This window comes from Triturus cristatus, chromosome 3_2 (assembly GCF_964204655.1).
Source record: "Triturus cristatus chromosome 3_2, aTriCri1.1, whole genome shotgun sequence".
Classification (NCBI taxonomy): Eukaryota; Metazoa; Chordata; class Amphibia; order Caudata; family Salamandridae; genus Triturus; species Triturus cristatus.
Window position 1 is genome coordinate 1,182,182,853 of NC_140584.1, and position 12,006 is coordinate 1,182,194,858.

The 12,006-nt window shown below is 45.8% G+C and overlaps 1 protein-coding gene and 1 long non-coding RNA gene across 3 annotated transcripts in view; one reads left to right on the forward strand and one right to left on the reverse strand.

Moving 5' to 3' along the window:
- The window catches only part of LOC146859397 (uncharacterized), a 237,005-nt gene that overhangs the window by 60,427 nt on the left and 164,572 nt on the right, over window positions 1-12,006 (forward strand). The gene's annotated exons all lie outside the window — the stretch shown is intronic.
- The window catches only part of PRKAG3 (protein kinase AMP-activated non-catalytic subunit gamma 3), a 389,089-nt gene that overhangs the window by 3,810 nt on the left and 373,273 nt on the right, over window positions 1-12,006 (reverse strand). Inside the window, exon 16 of one of the 2 annotated variants that reach the window (XM_085650087.1) lies at window positions 1,829-1,922. In XM_085650087.1, the coding sequence (XP_085506213.1) occupies window positions 1,829-1,922 (94 nt within the window). Of the gene's footprint in view, window positions 1-1,741; window positions 1,923-12,006 lie in introns of both variants that reach the window. The other variant, XM_085650086.1, reaches the window with a different exon arrangement.

Here is a 12,006-nt window from a genome sequence, read left to right on the forward strand (position 1 = left end):
TCTGAAGTAGCATTCGTGGAGAGACAAGAGGGCAGAAACATCACCACCTTAAACAACAGAATCTGGCGACTCACCTCCTCTCCACCATCATCTACCAAAAGGCAGTGCTCAGGGAAACCTATTCAACAATCTCTTGCTAAAAGGTCCTCATAGAATTCCTAAGGGCAGCGCTGTTTCCATCTCCGCTCACTTTATTGTCTGGGTTTCCACCCTATAGCTCCAGGAATGCAAGTAATACACTTCCACTGTCATCTTGTGCCAGGTTACAAAAGGGATCCTACATATCCCAGAAAACATATCCACTTTTGCACACTGTCTGCCTGGTATGCATGTGCCACATGTACACAATAACACTTGCACTCAATACGCACACTGGATGTCAGCGCAAAGGCAGGGGTGCTACATTGGAGCGGAACTTTTTCGAATGAAGCAAGTAGACCACCCTCCTTTCTGACACAGAAACCAGATCTGATCAGAACATGCAATTCACAAAAATCAGTAAACTGCCACCACCACCAATGCCGATAACCCAAGACATGGACAGAGGTCCCATATCATCAAAAGAAGGCATGCTTGGTGTGTCCAATTTCTGGTCCTTGGCATTGTCTGGGACAGACCTAGGCCTCAGTACACATACTAGGCTAGTGTGATAACATGGGCAACCCAGATTACTTAACTTCAGCACTGTAACAGATCCTGCTCGTGCTGATGATAGTAACTAGCAGTACACTGTTATAAGGAACTCTGTAAAGTCACCTGTCTTCAGCAACTTCCAAGAAGTGCCTTTATCACCCATCTAAATGGTTCACATGTTATCAACCAGAGAAGGATAAATGTGTGACAAGTTCTGGCACCATTAAAAAGTCTGTCTGTCATTCATTTCCGGTGTTTTTTAGCAGCTTTTTAGTTTGTATAGAAGTAGGAAATGATATATGTAGGGATCCCCAGAGTAGAGTTATTCACATTAACTTCCATATGTATCTTCATGTACATAATTAGTCCCTTCATGCTTCCATGGCTCTGGACTTACATGCTTTAAGGTTTTGTACGCACTTCCATTGCACGCAACATGAAAGGGTCACTCAACTTGGTGGAACTAATGCTAAAGTTTGCACTTTGGCTTGAGCCAATGTAGGAAGAGGCCTGAGTGAGATTGTGTGCTACAGTTGGCTACTAAAACCCATCCCTTGGATGGAGGGTTTGGGCTGACTGGCCAGTGCCCGCATGGAGGGTGGGCAACTCAAAGGGGATTCGGAATAATCAGTTGAATGCTTGCCTTCTGCTGGGCCCACCTCATGGAAGCCTCTTGTGAACACAGGTGCCCACCTCCCAGGTTTGATCCGGCAGCTTCAGTTTTGGGGGATCTGTTCTGGTAAGAGAAAACACAGAGCCTGGCCATAGAAACATATATTTAGTTTTTCAGGGAAAACACTTCTCCTATTGGGATCTTTTGAATGTTACGCTCTGGAGAAAGCCCAATGCATGGTACGCTTCTATCTAGAAAGGCAAGCGTACAACCCTAGGTTAGAGTGGGGATGAATCAGGGGTTCTACGCAGGAGAGCAGCATGCAGGAGTCGGGGGAGAGATAAGCCTTCAGTACACAAAGAGGTCAGCAGTGCTTCAATAGCCTCCTGTGGGGCTCAAAAGGATGGAGCAAGGGATCAGTTTGGGTTTCCCACACAGGCTAGGAAAGGGAGGAGAGCACTGCTGGTGCGGGGACAAATGCGCACATGAGCCTACCTGGGCTGCAGAGAAGCGGAAGAAAGGAGGGTGCAAGCGGCGAGGAGGCGCTGACATCGCAGGGTTAAGATTTTAGGGCATCGATACCTGCAGGGGATAGGACCAGGGCTTGAAGGATGTCCGACAGGGACACGATTCCCTTAGGGAAGTAGTCGTCATCAACCAGCACCAAGCGGTGAACCTGCGAGAAAGAGAGAAATACAAGGAACAAAGAACAAGAAACTGAAAAAATGACCAGGCAGTTGATGAATGACTGATGAGGAGCAGAGAAGAGGACCAGACGAATATCTAACTTCGGAGCCTGTGCAAGTAGAGAAAACCAGCATCAAGGCTCTGATCTGGCAACCCATCCGAAGTCAAACTGCGTGATCACAGAAGGCAGGCACCAGCCTCCTGAACAGGCTGTGAATCTGTAAACCCTCGCTGGCAGCAGGAGGGTTAGGAGGAAGTGGACATAAGGGGGATTGAGTGTTGGAAGCAGCCTAACGGGTATGGGCTGAGGAGCCCAACTAGGATGAGGGAGCGGAGCTCTCGAAGTGACACTAGGTCTACATGACTGCATCTGGTGGAGTCAAGCTAAATATCTGAAGTTAAGGCTGTGAATGCTATGTTGTGTCACAAAGGCGATTTCTGGGGGGGTTGGTGGTGGCGAATTAAGGTCAGTGACCAAGATGGTAGGTGCCAGATATAAGTCGGAAAGCTGTGCTAAGGATAGAAGACATAGGGTCTGATTTTGATCAGGGCGGACGGGTGATTCCGTCACAACTGCTGAAATATAAATCCCATAGGATAAATTAGGCCCATGATCTGTTAGAAGTAGACTAGGGTCATAAGGAAGGTATTTGGGGGCCAAGATATGATCACATGGCAGGTCTATCGGAATCAGGTCAGGTGCTAGACTGGCACAGTCATAGATTATAGGGGCCAGAGAGTGCAATAACCAGGCTGAGCTCAGCTGACACCACATGTGCCATGGCAGGCAATTTAGGGATAGAGAATTAGCATAATGTAAGAAAGGTGGACTGTAGGAGTTAGTCTGAGGCGGGGGTATATGGCAGTCATTTTCTGGTCTGAAAGACGGGTTTGTGGAAGAAATGCTAGCATCAGACTTAATTCAGGGCCAGTGCACAGTTGTGAGATCAATGAGGAAACAACAGAGACTCTACCGTCACAATTCTCCGTTGTGAATATTGTTGGACATATTTGATTTCATTGGAAGTGATGGCGCTTTTACCTCTACCAGGATATCATTACAGGGAAGGACCACATATAAATTAACATTGATCACAACAAAAGTGGATATAACATAACACAACATGCAACTTTTTGAAACTGCAATAAACACTTACCTAGCTTTTTCTATTAAAAGGCCAATTATCCTTAAATTAATTGTATTATCCATGATCACTTTAGCATTAACATCATTATTTATTAGTAGTATTCTACTACTAATGGACATCTCTTTGAATTAATAGAAGATTTCCAGGTTATTAAGCCTTAATCAGTGCCAAGATAACATTGTTTGTACATTGTGTTTTTGAGGGTACAACTCCTTATGGGACTCCTGGGCATGTGCCTGATGCTGCTGGGGTTTGTTCACATAGTACTGTTTATATGAGGATGAACACCAAAGCACTCAAAACGTGTAAGAAAATATTATAATGTCCAAACAGTTGGGCATTGTTTAAAAAAAAAACGGTTCTATTTATTGCAGAGTAAAGAAGGTCATGTATTCTTCCGGTACATTGATGTTTCACACATTCTTCAGAAATGGACAACAGCCGACACGTGTTTCGTCACACAGTGACTTTTTCAAGGTTTTGAATGCGTAGGCGGTCACAGATTCATTTAGGTAGACCCAAGTATGGTCAGTAGGTACATGCATAAAGTGCCACAAGTGGTGGCACCTCTGGAGAGCTCAAAGACTACACAGAAGGCTTTTAGGATGTGTTAGGAACCACAAGTTTTAAGTTTCAATGTAGATCGGGTCGCTTTCTCAGTATATGATTAATAGAGAAATTCCATGTCCTGGCGTGAGAGAGTCTAGAAACTGAGTATTGTTCCAGAATAAGGGAACAAATTCTGAAGTAAAGAGCTTAGAGGTTAGCGAGGACACGACAGACTGAAGCTTACTATGCTCTCCATCAATATTTAAAACACACAGGTTCTTTATTTCAGAACTTACTCCCTTAGTCTGAAACAATACTTAGTGTCTAGACGCTTTTACACCAGAACATTGAATTTCTCTATGAATCATATACTCATAGAGCGACCTGAACTATATTGAAACTTAGAACTTGTGGTTGCTACCACATCCTAAAAGCCTTCTGCTTAGAACGTTCGCACTTCATCGACTCTGTTGAGGTCCATTTACTTAGTCTTTGAGCTCTCTGGAAGTGCCACCCCTTGTGGCACTTTATGCATGTACCTACTGACCATACTTGGGTCTACCGAAATGAATCTGTGACCACCTACTATTCTAAACCTTGAAAAAGTCACTGTGTGACGAAACACGCGTCAGCTGTTGTCCATTTCTGAAGAATGTGTGAAACATCAATGTACCGGAAGAATACATGACCTTCTTTACTCTGCAATAAAAAGAACTCCTTTTTTTCTAAACAATTCCCAACTGTTTGGAAACTATAATATTTTCTTATACTGTTTTGAGTGCTTTGGTTTTCATCCTCCTATATTGTATGCATCCTGGACCTTTTGATCCACCATGAGATCACACCTTTGTTAGTAAGCCGTGGATAACCATTGTAACACCACACAAAACACATTGATTTGTGTTCATTATACTATTGCCAAGGTGAATGCAAGTCTATAACGAGGTGCGATAACGAAACCACAACTACCTCTTGTTTCTTTTCACAGACTTCTGTACCGCTTCCCCAGAAGGTTTTTGCGTAGTAAGACAGGACAGAAATAATAAAACAGGGGGCGGTCTGGCGATAATATACTGAGACAAATACTTTGTAAAAACTGAGACTCTCCCTAGCATGACCTGTGAAGCATTAACCTTTTCCATAAAAATTAACAATTCCTATACCTTCAAAGGAACCCTCCTATACCGCCCCCCAGGCTCACGATCAGGGTTTCTAACCTCCCTAGACAGCCTGTTGGAACCCGTAGCAGGGGAAACGGACTTCACCATTCTAGGTGATTTTAATTTCCATCTGGAAAACTTGGACGATAAGGATACATCTACCCTACTTACTGAGTTAGAGGCTATCTCCCTTTGACAATTGATCACCGGTCCCACACACAGAGCCGGTCACACGTTAGACGGGCTCTTCACCAGTAATACCAATTTATCCATTATCAAAATCCTACCCCTGACCTGGACTGATCACTGGGCTGTGTTATTTAACATCCTGGCAAAAAAAACCTCCCCTTCATCTATACCTAGCAGGCCTAAACAGTTTAGAGCCTGGAGCCAAATAGATCAGCAGCTCCTTAACGCTCAACTATCAGCATCCAACTACGAGCCCACAGTCAATCCTACACTAGCCTCCTCCAAATACTTCGACTTGCTGAACAATGCCTTTAAAGTACTGGTACCCCTTAAAAATATGTCAAAAAACAGAACCTCCCCTTCAGTACCTTGGTTCTCTGAAACTCTCAGATTAGAAAGGCAACGCTGCAGGAACCTCGAGAGACATTGGCGCAGAGATTATAACACCTCCGATAAAACACGCTATAAAGAGGCAATACACCAATATAAACAGCTCCTAATCACCGAGAAAAGCAAATACTACACCAATCAAATAGAAGCAGCCCAAGACTCCAACAAGAGTCTCTTTCAGGTAGTCCTTAAACTATCAGGATCTACAGTAAATCCCCTACCAGCTCCCACCCAGGACTTATGCAATGCCTTGGCCAGTGCATTCCAAGACAAAGTCAGCAAAATATACGACAACTTCACTACGCAATCAAAAAACGATCACCTAATCTTTCCTGAAAATAACAATAACTCCCCTTCTTTTTCGCACTTTCATCAAGTCTCACCTGAACTAATAAAAGACCACATCCAAACCATAAAATCGGGCTCCCCAACGGACCCTTGTCCACCCTCGCTATTAAAACGTATTCCTGACCTACTAGCCCCTAACCTTGCAGACATCTGCAACGCCATGTTCAACACAGGTATCTACCCCACAGCCTGGAAAAGGGCAACTATCAAACCTTTGATGAAGAAGCAGCATCTAGACCCACTAGACACCAAAAACTATCGACCCATTACAAACCTCCCTTTCCCAGCTAAAATCTTTGAAAAAATAATGAACACGCAACTAGCTCAATACATTGAAGAAAACAATCTCCTGGACGAGACACAATTTGGCTTTAGAAAGGGCCATGGGACGGAAACTGCCCTCATTAAGGCAGCAGATGAAATCAGAGCCACTCGGGACCAAGGTGGATCAGCAATTCTGATACTGCTGGATTTATCAGCGGCCTTTGACACGGTCGACCATGCCACTCTGATCGACCGTGTCTCAAACTTAGGTGTCAAACTTAAAGCAAAGGAACTCTTGGCCTCCTTCCTATCCAATCGCTCTCAGCTGGTGAGTCTCGGCGAATGTAATTCCCCCCATTTACCCTCCCTTGCGGAGTGCCACAATGATCATCGTTGAGTCCGACACTATTTAATATCTATGTGTCGGACCTGGCCAAGGTAATTAAAACCCATGGGATCAGGCTGACAACCTACGCCGATGACACACAGCTGGTGCTTACAATTAACAACGACGGAGAAGCAATTGCAGCCAATTTTCAAGCTGGCATGCTTGCCATCAGTTCCTGGATGACTGAGAACTGTCTAAAGCTGAACTCCGATAAAACGGAGGTAGTGATATTTGGCAAACTACATCCAGCATGGTCTCCTATTTGGTGGCCGACCGCCTTTGGATCTCCACCCCTCCCTGTACCCAAAGCTAGAAACTTAGGGGTCATATTCGACGACAAACTAACCTTCTTAGCCCATACAAACACCATCGTCTCATCATCTTTTCATACTCTCAGAATGATTAAAAAACTTCTACCGTTTCTTCCCCTAAATGCAGGAAAAACACTGGTTAGTATGCTAGTAATGTCAAAAATTTACTACTGTAACGGCTTGTTTATTAATGCCCAACAAAAGATTATCCAAAAATTACAGATGGTGCAGAACGCCGCTGCCAGACTAATAACAGGCACCCCCAAGTACAACTCAATTTCCCCGGTGGTTCGGAGTCTGCACTGGCTACCAATATTAAGCCGCATCAAGTTTAAGGCCCTCTGCATCGCCTTTAAGGCCATTCACAACACGGGACCAGACTTTCTGAAAAAAGCCTTTTGTGCCCATGTGCCTAATCGAACCTTATGCTCCTCAACCGCCAACTTGCTAAGGGTTCCCCGCACATATAAAGCATCCTGGGGTGACAAGATTTTCACCATTGCCACTACCAGGTTATGGAATTCCCTTTCCCAACACCTGAAAACATGCCCAACGCTATCTGCCTTCAGGAAACTTATAAAAACCTGGTTTTTCAATCAATGAGCATTTCAATAACGCTTACTCCTTGCAGTCCGTAGCGCCGAGACACCCACGGGTATTTGCGCGCTCTATAAATTGCTTAGATAAATAAATAGTACTGTTGTTAACATATATCCTTTTAATGTGACTTCTTGATCTGCCAGCTTCCTGTTGGCCATCATGGATGTCCTGTATTGTGCTGGTTTTCTCTCAATTTTTTTGTCATTTCAAGGGTCAGATCATTGACTCTGGTGCTGCTGACTGAGGGGAAAACCAGTTGTCCTCTTGTGTTTTTTCATTATCCATTTAGGAGGCCCTCCCAGCACTGTTTGCAGTGATGGACACTGTTCCACTGTAGTCGATAAAAACAAGTTGAGCTTTTTCCATCAGTGTGCTGCGGAAGAGGTGGCAAGGGGCAGGCACTTTCATCAAGTAAGGTAAGACACCAGTCTTAGATCGCCACCTAGAGGCAGCACCAAATCACTGCAAAAGGCATGTTTTTTTTTTAAAGCTTTATTGAAAGAATTCACATACATTAAAACAATCTACAAAAAACAATATCCAAAAACATAATGGAATATTAATACTTTTGTAGAGACATAGTCTGCACGGATCTTGAGCCGTGTAGAAAGCAGAAAATAATAAATACACAAACAAAAAAATATACAATAACAAATAAAACAAATAAAACAAATACTCATCACATTAAGGATGGGGGGGGTAGTGGCGTTGTGTCGGGGTTAGGGGATGCAGGTGTGTTAGTACTTCATGGTGTAGTTGGGTGATTGTGGAGAGGAAGGCCATGTGAGCCTTCAGAGGTGTTGAGTCAAATGTGGTGTCGGAATGTCATGAGGCTAGTAACTTAGTTCAAAACAGGGGTCGGTAGGTGGGAATGGTGCCCGTGCCAGACTCTGCGGGGACATCCTGGGCAGCAGTAAGGGTTTGTTGGAGGTAATTTCGGTAAATACACCATATATCTTGCGGCCTAGAGGTTGCAAGGAGGAGAAAACCTCTGACTGTAAATTGCAGTAGGCTAAGCTGCGTGTCTACGCTGTCCTCTGGGGCCCAGACTTAGCTCCCCAATGGAGTGCTATTTCTCTTTTGCGAGCAGCAGAGCGATAGCAACGAATCGTCGGTAGCAACGATTGACCAGGCCGAGCAGTAACATAGGGGCGCCTATGATAGAGGTGAGGGTTTGAAACACCTCTGTCCAGAACGGCAGGATCTGTATGCAGGACCAGGTCATGTGTGCAAAATCAGCGGTGACTGAACCACATTTGGGGCATGTGGGGGATTTGGAGGGATCAAATTTGGCTAATTGCAGTGGGGTTATATATGTACGCTGAATAAATTTAAAGTGAAGGAGCTTGTGACGATAGTTGGGGGAGACTTTCTGAATCTGGTCAAGACAGTATGTCCACTCTTTATCTGTCAGGGGATGTCCAAGATCCTCTTCCCATTGGTGTTTCACCCCCCGGTCTCGGACTGTTTTAAGTGACAAACAGGTACAAAAGGGGGTGGTGATGGACGGAGCATCAGAACCAATCAAACACTCACACCCAGTCAACTGATCTGGGTTTAATCCATCACCTTTCTTTAGCCCACTCTGCCACCCCAGTTCAGACATGGCCATATGCAAATCAGTCTGACCCTGTGCCTCATGGGAACAGTCCAGCCCGAACTGCCAAGCCATGTCTTCCCTGGACCGGAAACAAGCATCCTACGACAGGTTTCTGGCATTTCAGCCGTCTTCAGCCAGGCTTGCTTGAATCCAGTGGCAAAGTGAGCAAGGGACAAACAGGCCTTGGTGATTAGGTGAGTGCCACTGGTGTCGGAGATGAGTACAGTGAGCGGAGTGAATGCGGTGAATGGGGTGGGGAAGGCTGGGAAAGTCGTTCGGAGAGCTCTTTGTATTCTTGCCATGGTAAAATTGTCCATGCATGTTACGTTGGGTAACTGGGCAATGTCGGATAGTTTGCGCGCTTGTCCATCTGGAAAAAGAGAGCCCAAAGTAGTCAGATTTAATTTAGCAAGGGTAATTTGGACCTGTTTTTCCGCGGTGAGAAGAAGGAGTGGATTGTTAAAAAGGGGTATTGCTGGCGAGTATAAAGGGCCTGAACCTAGCATACGGTTAAGTTTGCGCCAGCCACAGCATGTGGTGGCTAGAGGCTGGATATCTCGGGAGTAAAGTGGGAGCAAGGACGCAAGTGGCGTTGGTGCCGCTAGTTCTTGGTCCGTAATAGTGTAAGGTATCCGGGCATCTGGGTGGAACCAATGGTGGGAGTACTGCGCTTGGGCCACTAGATAGTGAAGATGGAAATCTGGGACTGCGAAGCCGCCTCGGATGTAAGGGAGTGTCAACGTGTCCCATGAGACCCTTGGTCTGTGGTCAGCCCATACAAGTCTTGTGAGAAGGCTACGCATTTGGACAAAGAAAGTATTAGTAAGAGGGAAGTATTAGTAAGAGGGAGTGGTATAGAGCGGAATAGGTAGAGGAATCGGGGCAGGATTTTCATCTTAATGAAGGCTATGCGGCCTGCCATGGATAAAGGTAGTTTGATCCACCTGGCTATTTGTAGGGTCAGTTGTTCAATTGCAGGTCCATAGTTTAGTTGTATAACTTGTTCTTTTTCCCTGTGCAGGTGGATACCAAGATATTTGGTGGTGTCCTTGTCTACCTTTAAGGCATATTCGCTGTCGTCAGCCACTGCCGCTTCCATCACGGGAAAGTGAACTGATTTTCCCCAATTGATCTTAAGACCTGACATAGCGCCAAATCTGCCAATTTCCTCAATGAGAGGCGGGAGGTTTTCCTGGGACCGTCGTACAAAAAGTAAAATATCGCCCGCGTAAAGGGAGATTAAAAGGCGTCCATTTGGGAACTGCAAACCGCGGGGAGATGTTTTTCTTGGCGATGCCGCACCAGAGGATCCATTGCTATAATGAACAGTAGCGGGGATAAGGGGCACCTTTGGCGCGTTCCACGAGAAATCGGAATGGAGGTCGATAAGGACCCGTTTACGCGAAGGCGAGCTGTGGGAGAGTAGTAGAGTAAGGCGATTAAGGCAATAAAATTAAAATGTAGTCCGAGTTTGCGAAGTGCCGCCATAAGGAAAGGCCATTCGAGAGAATCAAAAGCCTTCTCCGCGTCTAGGAGAGCAATTGCCGTGGGGTTGGAGGGTTCAATTCGGTTGATGACAAAGACGACGGTCCGGAGATTAAGGGCTGTAGAGCGATGTAGAATAAACCCCGCTTGTACTGGGGAGAGGATTTGGTCTAGTAAGAGAGAGAGTCATGTGGAGAGCATGTTTGCAAGGATCTTGTTGTCAAAATTGATGAGTGAGATGGGGCGATATGAAGAGCAGGAGGTGGGGTCTTTGTCTGGTTTGAGCAGTAAAGAGATGACTGCTTCTTGCATAGAAGGGGGAAGGGTGCCGACTTCTTATTCCAGTTATGCCGTCCAGCCGCGGTGCATTTGCGCCTGCGAGGGCATCTAAAGCAGTGGTATTTTCCTCTGCTAAAAATGGAGCTGCCATTAATTCTGCTTGGCCCTTAGTAAGATAGACCATTGCTATTTCTTGCAGGTATGATAGGTGTTTGGAAAAGTTCTCAGGTAGCGTGGTCGTATAGAGTGTACGGTAGTAGTTTACCATTTCTGCCATAATTGCAGAGTCTGCTGTTACCACCGATCCATCTGTACGGAGTATTGATGTGATATGTCAGGTTCCACGCGGGGGCTTCACCAGATGGGCGAGTGTCCTGCCCGGGCGCTCCCCTTCTCCATAGCGCCGGGCCTGCTGATATTTACCCAACAGGGATGCCTCTCTATCGGCGTGCTCAATAAATTCCAGGAGGAGTGCATTACCTTTAGTTTGAGCAAGTGTGTCGGAGGAGGATTCGTCGAGACCAGCCAACTCAGACTCCACCCTGACCAGGTCACGACGGATCGTGCGTAGTAGCCCCGCCTGCTTGGATATAATGACCCCGCGAATGTATGCCTTGAAGGTGTCCCATTAAGTGGAATAGTGTTCGACCGTGCCTGAATTAAGACAGAAATATTCTGTGATAGCTTCATGGATTTCGGATCTGAACACTTCATCAAGTACGGCTGACGCTGGGAATGACCATCTTCGTTCCCATCCTACTGAATAGGGGATGGCGAGATGTAGAAGGAGAGGTGAGTGGTCAGATAATGTGCGGGGCTGAGTAGTTGCACCTGTAACCCATTGGCATCCCGTGGCATTGGCAAATAGGTAGTCAATACAGGTATGGGTGGAGTGTGGTGCGGAGTAGAAGGTATAACCAGGGGTATGAGGATGGTGTCTACGCCATAGAGCTCGAAGGTCAAGGGATTGGAGAAGGTCATGCAATACATTACTAGAGTGTGTTTTGGGGACTGCCAGGGGATTGGAGGAGTCTTGGGTAGGATCAAGCCACAGATTAAGATCACCCCCAAAAAACAGCATGTCATAGTCATAGCGATTCAGTAGGGAATGTAGAGTTTCAAAAAAGTTAGGGTCATCCGTGTTGGGTGCGTATACATTTAAAAGGAGGACTGACAGCCCCATGAGGGTGCCTAGTACCAGCAGACAGCAGCCTGTAGAATCTGAGACAGTGGCGCTGCAGATAAATGGAAGAGACTTATGAATGAGTGTACATACCCCGCGGGAGAAAGTGCTGTAGTTGGCAAAAAATCTATGTGAGCCCCAGGATGTGGCATAGGTGGGGGGCCTTTGGGGGAAAGGTG